We start from the raw sequence: 14,914 nt of genomic DNA, 5'->3' as shown, positions 1-14,914 counted from the left end.
TCAGCAGTGCTAACCTCCCTGGTCAATCAGTCTCAGCTCTTATTCCTAGTCTCAATACTTATATCCATTTCCTTTACCAACTATTTCTAGCGTTCCAGCCTTTTCAGACTTTTATATACAGCCTACTTGCCAAAACACTCCAAATACCTCGATTCAGATTTCTCTTGCTCCACCCATCTTCTACCCACATCTCCTCACACAGAACACATGCCTATTCCATACTTTTAGAGGCTTCATTTTCTGCTTATGTCATGACTCCTATGCCTCTGAAATCAAGACTTACATAGACTACATGAAAGTAAAAATAGAGGGGATAGATTTAACTGTCGCGAGAGGCAAATAACAGGATTTGCAACATATACATATACTACATGCTGTATGCTTTATTTCCACAAATTAAATACTTCGTTCTCTGAAATGTTACTTGTGCACATTCTGTGATAAGATCCCTGGCAGATCATTTCCACTCGGTTATACAAGATACTGCTCTGTAACAAATGTGCACAAAACAGGAAGGAGAGTGATTGCAAATCACTTATGAGCCTATTCTGACAAATTAACTATGCACATGACAAGGAGGATACGGAAGTGGATAAATAATTACTCGAGAAAACTGAAAACTAAAAATAAGTGTAAATTATGTTCTTAGGAAACCTTACCAACGACGTAATTGAGATTATGGGGTCGAACTGCTAATACTAATATGTTGGGGAGGTTAATTTGCAGAAATAACCTAGATATAGAGATCCACTATTCATATCTAGTGACACCTAAAAATAGAAAACAATGACCCTGACAAGTCAGTAAGTAAACACGAAACTCAAGAGTTAATTCTCAGAACTACCAGTAAAAACGACACTAGAAAGTTATACAGGGGAGGTTTAGGTTAGATATTAGGAAGAAATTCTTTACAGAAAGGGTAATCAGGCATTGGAACGGGCTGCCCAGGGAAGTGGTGGATTCTCCATCCCTGGAGGTTTTTAAGATGAGACTGGATGTGGCACTTAGTGCCATGGTATAGTAACTGCCACGGTAGTGGATCAAGGGTTGGACTTGATGACCTCAGAGGTCCTTTCCAACCCAGCTGATTCTATGATTCTATGATCATGAAGGTTTGAAATTCAGCAATATGCAGAGGGAAAATACCTAGTCCAAAAGATATTCCCAATTCTGATTTATAAAACTCCTTTTTTTTTTTACCTTCTCCAAAAGGCATCTATTTCCTGGACACTTCACATACTATGACAACATGAATACTTTACAACTTAACCTATTTCAGCACTTGTCCAGGCTACAAAGGATTAAGAGAAAATCCACGCACCAATCACATCATTCTTATAGGAGAAAGGAGTTACTGATGTGTAAACTCAAAGACTAAATGTGATATTTGTGGTTTTGTAATGGCAAACACATCAAAAAAAGAAGTAATACACAAAAAATTGTCCAACTCCAGCATAAGGGTCTGTGGTGGTGCAAGTGGTTATTCACTTCCTGCTGAAAGGCTACACGACATCTTTGGCTGAATTTCATGAGGCTCCAATGAGGCCATTTTTCCAGCCTGTCCCTCCTTATGGACTGCAGCAATTCTTCATATGAATTGTTTCACAACAATTTGGTGTCATCTACAAACCTGCTATACTTGATACATTACAGTCAATACTGGCCCTGAGAAAACCCTCTAGTATACACCAACGGTTGGGTTTTGTACTGTTCATCACAACCCCTCACAGCCATGCAATCCAGCCAGGTTTCAACCCATCTTATCATCCTCTTATTCAGTCCATAGTTCACCATTTTGACTGAGACTGCTCTAAAGTAAAACACCATTCACAGTTTTCCCCTTGTCCACAGCGGCAATTACCTCACTGTAGAAAGCAATTAAAGTTGATCAGGCATGATTTAAGATTAGTAAATCCACACTGGCTGTTCCAAATCGCATTCTTATCTTTCATGCAAGCAAAAATTCCATCCATGATGATATGCTCCGTAACTTTCCCTAGGATGAGCATGATGACACCAAAACGTTCCTTATGCTCTTTCTGAACATGGTGTAGTGGGCTGACCCTGGCCAGATACCAGGTCAGTTGTTGTTTCTGTCACTTCTCAGGGAGAGGAGTCCTTCCCCTGCTCCCGTGGGGTCCCTCCCATGGGAGACAGTCCTTTATGGACCTCTCCAGCATGAGTCCGTCCCTCAGGCAGCAGTTCTTCCCAAACTGCTGTCCCGTGGGTCACTCCTCCATGGGGTGCAGTTCTTCATGAATGAGCTGTACCAACGTGGGTCCCCCACAGGGGCCACAAGTCCTACCTGGGAAAAACCTGCTCCAGTATGGGCTTCCCTCTCCACAGGCTGCAGGTCTCCAGCAGGACCCCACTCCATCCTGGGCCTCCCACGGGGTCACAGCCTCCTTCATGCATCCACCTGCTCCAGCATGGGCTCCTCCATGGGCTGCAGGTGGGTCTCTGCACCCCAATGGTCCTCCATGGGCTGCAGGGGCACAGTTGCTCCACCATGGTCTGCACCACGGGCTGCTGGGGCCACAGCTCCCGTGCCTGGAGCACCTCCTGCTCCTCCTTCTGCACTGACCTTGGTGTCTATGTTGTTATTCCCATGTTCTCACTCTGCTCTTCCCTGGCTGGAATTTCTTCTGCGCAACAATCTTCTTTTCTTAAATATGTTATCACAGAGGCATTACTATTGCTCCTGATTGGCTCAGCCTCAGCCAGCAGCAGGAAGCCCGTCCTGGAGCTGGCTGGCATTGGCTCCATGGAACAGGGGAAGCTTCTAGCAGCTTCTAACAGAAGCCACCCCTGTAGGCCCCCACCCTGCTACCAAAACCCAGCCACAGAAACCCACTACACATGGGCATCATGTTTTCCTTTTTCAGTCATCAGAAACTTGTCATGTTTGACATGATCTTCCAAAAATTGACAGTGGCCTCACAGTAACATTGGCCCCTCGAATTTAAGTGTTCCCCTAATCTTCCTCTACACTGGGCAATGTTTCATTGCCACACAAATTTTCCTAGCAGGCTCAAGAACCTGGCAAGTCCAAGTTTACCACCAAAAAAACCCAAAGCAGAATCCTTGAGAGTTGAAGTTAGGTCAAGAGGCAGAATCCTTGAGAGCTGAAAATACTGTCATCAGGAAAAAGTAATTAAAATTAAAAAAGTCTTCCCACCAAGGCTATAAGGTTCAAAAAAAATTCTATTCCCTATTTCCCAAAAGGGTCCATGTACATGAAAATGTCATATCAGTAGGCAGAAATTAACACTACTTACTATGCCTTACATATTTAACATTAAAAGCTGTCAAAATATTTTACCTTGAAGTATCAGTATAGGATTAGGATGTGTAGTCTGATTGGAAGTGGCCAGCAGAGAAATTCCTTGGCAGAAGGGAATTCCAGCTGTGAAACTCTTGTATAGGTCACCTCTCCAGATGAGCAGGCTAAGCTTGCTAAAGGAAAGGGACTGTAACTGCACTCTACATTACACTGTCCCTTAGGGTTTATATACCAGTAGCATAAATTAAAGTAGTTTATAGGATGCTTCAACTAGTGCCTACATCATGACAATAAGGAAACAGCCAAGAGCTCTAAGCGTTCCTTAACAGTTCATCCATGAATGCCCATATAAACTGAAAATGAGGCAAATAAAAGAATCTACTGTAAATTTTTAAAAACGTGGCTATGTTCCGGATCACTAGTGCACTGACTATGAAAATGCTTGTCCTAAAAGCATCCATATTTGCTCTTCATAACGTTTTCAACCTTCACAAGATAGCAGACCTTTCAGATAACATCATTCTCCATTTTATTTATTTCCCCTTAGTTCTGCTATAACATTACCACTTAAAACCAGTAATATATGTAAATTTTAAGATATATAAAGCAGCATTAATTCTATTGAATTACTGAACTACTAAAATCAGAAATGTTAGACAAGAGGGAAAAGAAGGTGGTGATCACAATGCATTTATAGGGTCCTCTGTGGAGTTAGACAGTAGTCATGTAGTGGCTAAGAATTCTAAAAGAAATGTTTTAAGTTACAGACACTTCAGCTTCCTGAAGGCTTTTCCTTACCTTCTCCTTTTAACGTGTTTGTAAAATTTCTCATACTAGTCTGCCTGACTCCATCATAAACTCCAGCAGTCCTCCCAGTGCTGTTACCATATCTTGATCCTATGTATGGGCAGATAAACATGAGCTTGGAAGATTTTAGCCTAGATCTAGCGTTCTTGCTGGTCATACTTTGCATTTACTCTAACATATTAGAAAATTAATAGAGCATACACTTGAACAATACTCAGGAAAAAAGTTCTGGAGTAGGAAATGAGAAGTTTATCCATAGAGATTAACTGCAGAACTGTGAATCCAGCATCACACTCAACTCCTAGGGATAATTCACTACACAGACTTTGCAAATTGCCTTGCCCTTAATCTACCAGATGTCCCAGACTCTGCTATATTGCTACCTTTACATATTGTAAATATTTCAAACTTGCAAAGAAATCTAAGGAATTCCATACATAAAATGTTGTCTTAACTTTGATTGAAAGCATTTATCGAAAATGAGAATAAAAATAAGTCTAAGAAAAGTAGAAAATAACAAAATGAAGGTTAAGAGAAGTTCATACATTTGAAAGGGCAAACATGCAGAGCAAAGGCAGCAATTAACTATCACTAATACCAAACAGCATAAACTAAGTGTTGTCCTGACCATTAATTTGCATTCCATAATTTCAAAGACAAAAGGAAGAAAAATTAAACATGTCTCCAAAAAACTTAAGTTTCCCACTCTAAAGAAGGTTAATTGGGGAATCTGGGAACGCTGGCCTCTGCTTAGGACATCACTACAAACCTCTCAATCTATTAATTAAAAGTAGTGTAACTAAAATTAGAAATAGACTACCTGAAATAGACTAACCAGATGCCCCACTGAACTATGTAACAAATACTTTCTGTTTTATTATCTGTGCTGGTTGTCTGAAAATAAATACCTTCTAATATAGAAACAAGTGACCTCGGAATTACGTGAGCCCAGAATCCTGCTACTTCAAGTCTCACATAATACAATCTCCTTATAAAATCAACCTAAGAAAGTTTCCCTTACTTTAAACAATGCTATTTGTAATGAAGAACAGAACTAGTTGCCTTAATTTTGTTGATAAGGTGACCCGTTTGCTATTTAAATTATAACATGAAAAAAACTTCTTAAAACTGTTAAGTAAAGCTTCATAAAGTATTCCAACATTTTAAATACTTTTTGCTCTACAAGCCACATCCAAGAGTGATCTCTTTTCGCAAAGAAAGCTGAATGAATCAGAAGGCTCTGCACAAGGACAGAAGAGGATCTGTGTGGTTTTCAGTGTGCACTGGGGCCATCAGGCTAAACTGTGGCTTTGCTACAAGCAAGACATTGCTCTGAGAAACAGATGAGGAAACAGATTGCGACTCGCAGACTGACAATCTGCTTGCCGCGTTTCTTATACTTTTGAGGAGAAATAACTTGGGCCAGGCCTACACATAGTGTAGCTGCACTAAGTAAGGCTAAGCAAAGAACGGAGCCATTCCCTGCCACAGTCTGCCAAATGTAGAAAAGGAAAAAACCAGCTCCAGGCTGGGTGCTCCGCCTTCCCATGCTGTGTAATGGCAGCAGCCAACAAAGAGCAAAAAAGGGCCAATTCAACCTCCCCTACTATGTGTGCCAGTGCACATTAATTAATATTCAATCCCACAGTCCTGTTAAAAATCCAAAGCTCTTTTAACATGTACAGTTTATAAAGACTAAATATTAGCATCTAGTCAAGAACTATCCAGTCTTTAGCTTGTAACATATTAATAGGGTAAAGAGGTATGTACATGACTGCACGTGGCAAAATGAGATAAGGTCTCTGAGAGACATTAAAACCTTCAAAGTTATTTTTCCTAATAACACTGAAAGAAATGAAACCTGTCTCTATCCAACAATGAAAAACTAGTTGGTCAATAAAAACATGTTATGTATACACAGGTAATCAAATTAAGTAAATCAAAAATACCAGGCTTGTTAGAAACATTTTACTCTTTTTATGTGTTAAATCCTTTAATGTGCATTTAAGAATTTGGGATACAAGAATTGAATGATACATTCTGTTAGAGGGACTGTGGGATTTTACTGTCAAGTTTTTGTGTTTACATTGAAATAATATAAAAGCCAGTGAAATTGTGCAAAAATCTGTGAAAGTTCTCTTTGCAATCTAAAAAAAACCCCCTAATTCTAAACTTAAAAAACTTCTTTTTTTAATATGAAGTATAGTTAATATACCAATGTATGACAGTTCCAGACAGTGGAATCCCAGAAGAAACAGAGAAAATAAACTTATATTTCAGTCTTCTAAACTCTGAATGTTTTATGAGGCATCTCAAAATATTCTTGTTTCATAGCAAAAGATCCCAGTCCTGCACTAATGTTTGGGGTTGGGGACTGTAGGCAACACAGACGTAACAGAGCTTTAGACGTCCTAGTGTATCACACCTGAAACTTAGATGAAACTCCACAGTTCGTGGCTCTTTGTTTAATTCCATCAGTCCAATCACATGCCTCAGAAACTCATGGGCATCTAAAATACCAATAAGTACCCAGGTTTAAGCAACTAAATTACTCTATTCCAAGTGTTTACTTAGGTTTCTTGCTCTAAGAGGTTGCAATGCCTTATGCTGACTTTTGCACCTGAGGAATTCACCTTCAGTATATTCACCCACAATCTTTATGCTACAAAACAAAGTATGGAGGTAGGGGAGCACAAACTGACCCAGAGCCTTTCAGTGCTTCTCCTGAACTGAAACAAGTTATAGAGTCCACACAGTCAAACATCATTGATTTGTTGTCATTGTTTTAGATAAATCAATTTGGGCATGAGGTATTATATAGTGACTATTGCAGATATCTGTGTGCATATAATGTCTTAATTAAGCATATGTCATTTTTATGCTCTTAGCACATACTCTAAGCATGTGTTTAAATCTTCACAGGAATTCATTCATACGTTTATACATGTGTTTAAATAGCCTTCTGGAACAAAGCTGTTTTCCTGAACTGTTGTAATAATTTAATATAATGACTTAGGAGTTAGAAACCAGCCCTTTAAAAATTAGATAATTTAGCCTGCAATTATCATCAATTAATAGGTCCAACTATAGAACCATACAAAGGTTTGCCCTATTTTCCCCCCAAGGACCATAAAATATATTAAGTCAAAAAAAAAAAACCTGTTATAAAATTGTAAATAGGTCACCAGAGCTCAGGTAGTTTGTTCCTTGGTTCAGATAACAATCAATGTATATTTGCCAATTCATGAATATTAAACTTCATTCACAAGGCACATCATTACTGCAAAGCCAGTTTCCACCAAAAAAGGCATCTTGCCATGGAGAGTTCAGCCACACAAACTGGATTGCCTCTAGCACTTTGAAGAAATCCAAAGGGAAAATGTACTACTACTATGTAGACCAATGTATAAGGCACAGTATAAGTCCATTTGTATGCTGAAAAAGTTGGACTTTTCCAACCTAATGCTAGAAACAGCATTGCTAAAAGGAGAAAGAAAAAGCAACATGGACCTTTCTCACCATGATGGGATACATAAAGTTCTGCAGAACCATTTTAGAAACTGAGCATTAATTACAACCACTGAAAGAGCAGGAGATATTATCAAACACAATGACTCCTAAAAATTACATAAAATGAAGAAAAATACGTTCCTATATTTTTTCTATTGCTTTCTTCTTATTATAACTTTCAAAAGCAGTTTTTACTCTAATAAACTGCATGCAAAAATACCAGTTAGCTCTACTATTAAGCTTCTTCAATAGAAGATTGAAGAATCTTCTTCTTCAGATCCCCTCCAACCTCAAATGCAAACTTTTATACTCTACATTTATGGCTCTTCTACAACTTTACTATTTTCAGCAAGTGTTGATTTCCTAAAAAAGATCAAGATGTTAGTATAATTCTCTTTCAGTACCTCATTTTGTTTCCATGTGTCCGGTACTGAGACAGACCCAACCTTAATCTTGCATGTCATTCTGGACTTAATTCATCATTAATGGCATTAGTTAGATCAGGGAACATCTCCAAAATAAAAAGGTATGTTAAAATACCTGGGACATACAATTCTTTCTTGAAAACACTATAATGCATAGTAGTTTCTACTTTGAGCACTCCTGATGAACCCTCTCAAAGGCGTTATGTTGAATAGTGTATTACATTGTGAACATTTATGCATCAATCCATTACTGAATTCTGAATTCTTTCTAAATTAGAAATACTTCAGCATACAGCTGTATGCAGCACAGCTAAAAGTTCACTTTTAATTTTTGAAGTTACATTAACAGAAGCCATAGACATTCTTTACAACATTTGTAAGAAATATCATAAATATAACAGTACATGTTTTATTTTGCTTTACTTCTCTTTAAGCCAAGTGCACTTTGGGGTGGCGGGGAAAGCCAGTTGACTTTACACCCTAAAATACTTAAATTCTGAGTAACAAACAATGACTGTCGTGACCCATCTGTATATACAAAACACATGGCTCATGTGTTCCATATACACAATGTAAACCACTGCTGTTTAATAAAGAAAGGAAAGCACAAGCAAATACGCTCCCTCTGGATATACAGAACTTGATATACACAACATGAAAGTTGTTGATATACACAACATGAAAGTAACAGAGCAAGAATACAGCACAAGCACCAGCCCTGAAGAGAGTCACTACACAAATCATGCAGTAGAACTAGATTATAAATGGCTAGTCATTGTACTGAAGTGAACTTACTTCTGTACTTAGAAAAACGGGTATCACATTTTAAGAAGACTCATATTTTAAATTCAGCCAACTATCTGGCATACTCCTTGCTCAGCAGCCTATTTGAGTACAGTACAAAAAGCGATCACATGGTGTGTTTTGATTTTGGTCAGTGGGTTAGTAATTCAACAATGGTGCAACACCTAATTGAACTGGGACACCACAGAACTTTGGTAAAGTATGAATATCTGAACTGTTGTTGTTTACAGCACTAAAGCCAGCTTTAAAATAGCAAGACTTTATAATAGAGTTTAAACAGGTATACTTCGGACAGTTAACACTAAATTTTCCCTGACAGGGGACACAGAAATAATATAAAAACACTGACAAGAAGGCACTGGCAATAGAATCATAAATATATTTTTGTTTAAATCCATTTCCATTGCACTAGGCCTTTCTTTCTTTACCAAATAAACAACCAAACCAAATCTCCAATTTATTCAAGTTCTAGGTCAACAGTGTTTTGGTTCATTTTGTCTTCTTTTGCTATGCCTAATGTAGTGTTGAACACTAGCACTGGACTGGGTCTTGCAGACCTTCTCTGGCTTGAATACAGTCAAATGTCATAAATGATTGTGACAATGCTCTGACTTAAGAGCATGATGAAATCTAACATCAAAGCTATGCTGTAGATCGCCTGAGATATGACTAATAATGACTAAAGTTAAGCCCTTTCACCCAATATGGCCAGTAACCCAGTTTCACTCCACTAAACCCAGGTACCTTGAAAGTAATGCTGCTCTTACCTAACCTGCTCCATAAGTTTTACATCTCCTCGGCCTTGATGATTTATCTCCCACAAAAAAGAGATTCCCTTTGTTTTGTGGGCTCATTACTATGGCATGCCTAATTTCTTCTGCAAGTGAGGGCTGCAACTATGGGTGAGGGTATGGGGTGAAGCTACGTCTTTTTACACAGACTTCCACAATGCAATGCCTTGTCTGTGATAAACATTTTCATCTGTGATTACAAGGAGCAATTTGAAGATGGAAATATCAAAGGAAAGGTAATCAATACATCGTACATATTAGCACAGCAGTCAAAATATAAGTTCTGCACCACAGCTAGTAACAGAATGAACACATGGACCTTACAGACGCATTGAAGGCAGGAAATTCAGTACCACTATATTAAGAAAATGACTGCCTGTGACTTTAAACACTGGCACGCTTGTACTTGGCAAGAAAGTGAACGATTTATTGTTACTATGAAGGATGCGGGAATGGAAATGAAGATGAGAGGGGCAACGATGATGATGATACAGAAGAAGAGGTTAATATCCCCAGCATCTGATGGGGAACGATGTCCCTACCTCAGTAAGCTGGATAAGGGGATAGCTCCAGATCCACTGCCAAGGATCCCTCCTTTCCTCCCAGAGAGGAGTTTCTCCACCAGAGCCACATTCCCAGTGCGAGCAGCTTCCAGCAGTTCCTGATCCTTCCCCATGGTCGGAAACCAAGCAGCCCCCCGCGAGAGAGCTGTACCCCGGGCCACAGCGGCCCCCTCCCTCCACAGAACGACCTCCCCTCCCCAGACCCTGCCTCAGAGCAGAGCACGGCAGAGATTCCTGCAGTCCCTTCCAGACCAGCAGGAGCAGCAGCAGGAGGGAGGAGGAGAATCACCTCCTCTTGGTTTCACTGGATCATTTCTGGGTGGAGTGTGGAAGGTGAAGGGGGGCGGCGGGAGGGAGGGAAGGAGGACGAGGCCAATAAAGAACCTCCCCCACACTGCCATGCACACACGGCCCCGGCCCGGAGGATGGGGCGGGGGAAGCGGGCAGTGTTAGCCGCCGTGCCGTGTCGGGCTGACGAGGATAACGACCCTCCCGGACGGGCGAGCAGCCGGGCGCACGGAAGCGGAGAGGGGCGGCCGGAGGGAGGGAGGGAGGAGGCGCAGCCCTGCCTTGCCAGGCCCGTTGCTGGGGAGACGCGCCCGGCGCGCTCCCAGTGGCTGCCCGGGCGCGGCGCCCCCTCCGCCCGCTCCGGCGGCCCCGGCGCTCCGCGGGCCCCGCTCCTCCGCCCTGCTGGCCCCGCCCGGCCCGCGCCCCACTGCGGAGCCGGGAGCGCCGCCCGCCCCGCCAGGTGCATCGGCCGCGCCCCCCGCGGCGGCAGCGAGCGCTTGGCGGCGGCGGGGCAGCGCAGCGCTGCGGAGGTGGCGCCTCCCCGCGCTGCGGAAGGTGACGGGAGGCACCCGGTGCCGGGCCGAGGATGGCTGGGGGCGAGGATGGGGGGCGGCCTCGCCGACGAGCCCCGGGGGCGGAGGGCGGGCGCTGAGCGACACCCGCCCCGGGCCGAATTGGCGGCAGGTGCGGGCGGGGTTGGTGGGGTCAGGGCGCTGTGTCCGTGTGTGTGTGTGTGTGTGTGCGTGTGCGAGGAGGTGGCTCGAGCAAGGATTCCTCCCCATCCGGGGACGCGGCAGGACGCTCCGCACGGACACACCGGCCGGCTTCCTCGAGCGAAACGATGTAGGCAAAAAGGAAAACCCGGCCCCCGCGGAGGTCAGGCGCGAATCGGGCAGGCACCGCCACAAGCCAGGATCGTGGCTTTTCAGTACTTCCACGGACGGGAGGTATAACTGAATATGTTTGGTGTCAGATCCAGTCATCCCTTCTGGAGTTTCTCTTTAAAAGAGACCTTTTAAATTGTATGACTTTTCCAGGCACCAAAATTAATCATTCCTTGTGGATACTGGGTTTTTTCAAGATATGCTGAAAATACTCGGTGCTGGCCAAGCCATAGGCACATCCTCGATAAATGCATCGTTTGACACTGTGCATATATGAAACCCAAATTACAGCCCCGGGTTCCTGTTTCAGTTTAGTGATTTGAGTAGGTAGGACCATAGGTACAACAGGCAAATAAATTATCATCCCTTACTGTTCCCCCACTGGCATCAGTGGCATTCTCCCATGAACTGTGCTCACAAGAGGTAAAGTCCGGCAATGGCAAATAACAAGGATTTTAACATTATGTTTTTAGAGAGTGTTTATTACTACAGACCTACAGTACATTTGAGGCAGTGGAAAGATTCTTGTTGATTTCACAAATTATTTGTTTTAATCCCTATCAGTAACACTTCTACAGATGTTTTTGTGGTTTTATTAGCTAATTAAAAATTTTTAGTGTCTTATAAGTAGAAATTTCTTTCTGGGATCTGATTTTCTCTTACAAAGGATAAAAAAAAAATCCTTACGGAGACCTATCATTCCAGTACAGTTGTCCACAGTGAAGTATATTTTAGCTACAAAATGTAATTTACATAGTTTGGAATTTTCAGGACATGAAATTATGTCTTCTCCGATATTGTCAGCAGGACACATAACTGAGCACATGCATAAAGTTATTAGGTGGAGAGATTCTATAAGTACAGTCTTTCTGATTGAGAGTTTGATATAAATAATTTTAAGTATATAAATTGTATAAATTTATATACTTAAAAAATAAGTATAAAATTACTTGACATAAGTAATTTTAAGGCCTGATTCTGTGATCACAAATGTTTTATTATGGTTTAAATAAACAAACGTATAATCACAGGAATTAGGATTTATAGTTTAAGTCCTTTGTCACAGCAGAGTCACAGTGGAAAACAGTAATTTAAAACTTGACTAAAAGGTTGTATCTTGTTACCAGCCACTTGAGCTTTAACTAGTTCCAAAAAAGTTAGCCTTAAACTAAGAAACCCCCCGCATTCTGAAGCGTCTTGATGTCCTCTGTTAAGGTAGCTGTAATTTTCCTGTATTTCTCACTTGCTTTTGATTTTGTGTGCAATCACATGCATTCCTTGATAAATACCTTCTGACATGCGTGCTCTGCATGAACCGATTTCTTCAAGTTTGCTGAGAGCCTCTGAAGAGGTGCCAGTATTCCATGAAGAGCTAATCATAAGGCAGGCGTATGTGCATAAACCTGCACATTTATGAAAAATTAGCTTAGAAGCAGATACTAAGGAAAGACTCGGGTCTTTAGGAATTTGTATTGTTGATGTGGTTGGATCAGCAGATGGCAAATATGACTCAGTATAAATGTTACATAATTCTTCTTGGGGAAAACAAAATCTCAAGACTGTGCTCTAACTGAAAAGATCATCCAGAAAGCTGTTGAAGAACAGTATGGAGAATCGGGATAGAAATATCAACGGAGCAGATGCATGCAGTAGCCAGCAAATTGAGGAAGATTTTTATGAATGTAGTGAGGCTCAAAACATACCCCAGTAAACTCATCAGCCTAGTGTCCAATGAAAAACTGCAAAGGCTAAACAGAGGATTTAGTTTCATTAGCAAATAGAGCAGAACACAGTTATTCTATCGATGCGAAAAGGAAAAAGGAATGTAGGCAGCACTATTTAATGGAAGGATTAAACATGGATAAATTCTAAGGGCTACCAAAGCAAAGAATTCAGAACATGAGTTGGTCTGTTTCCAGAGATGAAATTGATAGTGGACTGTAGTAAGAAAAAAAAAAAATCAAGACTGAGTTGAAGGTAAATGGTCAAACCCATTAGATTAAGTAGGCTCCTTTGTGTTTTAAATGTTTTACATTCTTTGTTCCTGCCAATATCAGGACAACACTGTGGAGAGTTAAAAATTTTTTGTATGAGAAATACATGAACTAGACATAGAAAGTGGAGACATACCTTTATAATTTGCAGCAGTTACAGATGAGAGAAATAATTTGTAAAACAGCCAAGAGATCTTTCAAAACATTGTATGCTTTTTGAACAGTGCTGTTCCATACCACAGCAGAATTTTGATTCTATGATTTTAGTATTTTTGAAGACATTTTAAGTTATGACCACTGCAGCTGTCAGTGTCTAAGTGGCATCACACTTTCAATCTTGAAATTCCTCTTAACACAACATATGCTTTACCTTCTGTTTTCTTCCATTTTCTAAAATACCAGAGAGAGTAGTTAGCCTACCTAGAAATTCTTTAACTGGTTTGTCATTTGAAAGGACTGGAAGTGACTGTAATAAGCAGGGAGTTTCCTTAATGTTTTACAGTGCAACTATCACTTAGCTTTGTTCTCATACGGGGGTGACAACTTCTTTATTTCTTTCTCTTGCAGTCTCCCAGACATAAAGGCAAATTAACTCCCAGATTTAAAGGCTTTCTGACATTCTGTGACTTTCCCCTCTCTATTTTCAAGCAGAAGCATAGGAGGAGTATGAAAAACTGAGTTGCCATTATTGAAAAAAACCCTAAATCTGTGATATTAAAAAATAGTTGTGTAGAATAGCAAATATACTAACATCTTATTTCAGGACTATCTATTATCAATTCACACTTGTAAAGATTAAGGAAGGTCTAAGATTCCTATTACAAGTTCTGAGGGATATTCTGCAAGAGAGCTCAAAATGCTGGAATACCATCAGTTCTGTTTGACAGTATAAAGTAAATTAGCATTAAATAGGCCTGATTATTATTCTAATTTTTGTACATCCATGGTAAGTCAGGGACAAAGGCTGCAAAGTGCCCAAGAGGAAGTACTATTTTTCATGCACCTAGATGGCAAGAATTTTTCAGTCTTGATATTGCCTTTTGCTCTTTTTGGTATATATATATATATAGTGTAAAAAAGAAGCTGTGAACTTCAAACAGCCATGACTGTATTTGTGTTTGCACTGCTTATCTAGGAGATGTCTAAACATCAGGCTCAGAGGCTAAGTCCAAAATGGAGGTTCCAGGAGCACATCTGAGCTCTTGAGGCCAGGCGTGATTGCCCACCATGTCCTGGTTCCCTGCCAAGGTGAAACCCAGACACACATCAGCCTTCCTCTGAAGGCCCTCCTCAGGGATAGGCTCAGAAGGGAGATGGCACAGTGGACATATCTTCGGTTTAGATAACTGGGACACACCATAATACTCACATGATGCTTTGTTTAGCTCTCACCACTGAAATATGCAAAAGGACTTGCATCCTCCCCCACTGTAAAAGAAAATTATAGAAACTGAAGGTACTAAGCCTAACTCATGAGGGATATAAAAACATCAAGGGTGCTATGGTCTCAAAAGAGCGCGTGGATTCTTGGACTCACGAGGTTAAGTAGAAGCTAAAGTAGCGTG

At 40.8% G+C, this 14,914-nt stretch overlaps 1 protein-coding gene across 4 annotated transcripts in view; it reads right to left on the bottom strand.

Annotated features, from left to right (window-relative positions):
- The window catches only part of ANKS1B (ankyrin repeat and sterile alpha motif domain containing 1B), a 420,219-nt gene extending 409,923 nt beyond the window's left edge, over positions 1-10,296 (bottom strand). For all 4 annotated transcript variants that reach the window (XM_064655362.1, XM_064655363.1, XM_064655364.1 and 1 more), the window contains exon 1: positions 10,163-10,296. In XM_064655362.1, coding sequence (XP_064511432.1) covers positions 10,163-10,296 — 134 coding nt within the window. The remainder of the gene's footprint in view (positions 1-10,162) is intronic.
- Between the last annotated feature and the right edge of the window lie 4,618 nt (positions 10,297-14,914).

Source organism: Pseudopipra pipra, chromosome 5 (assembly GCF_036250125.1).
Source record: "Pseudopipra pipra isolate bDixPip1 chromosome 5, bDixPip1.hap1, whole genome shotgun sequence".
Taxonomy (NCBI): domain Eukaryota; kingdom Metazoa; phylum Chordata; class Aves; order Passeriformes; family Pipridae; genus Pseudopipra; species Pseudopipra pipra.
Note: the sequence above shows the minus strand (reverse complement) of the source record. Positions and strands in the feature narration are given on the sequence as shown.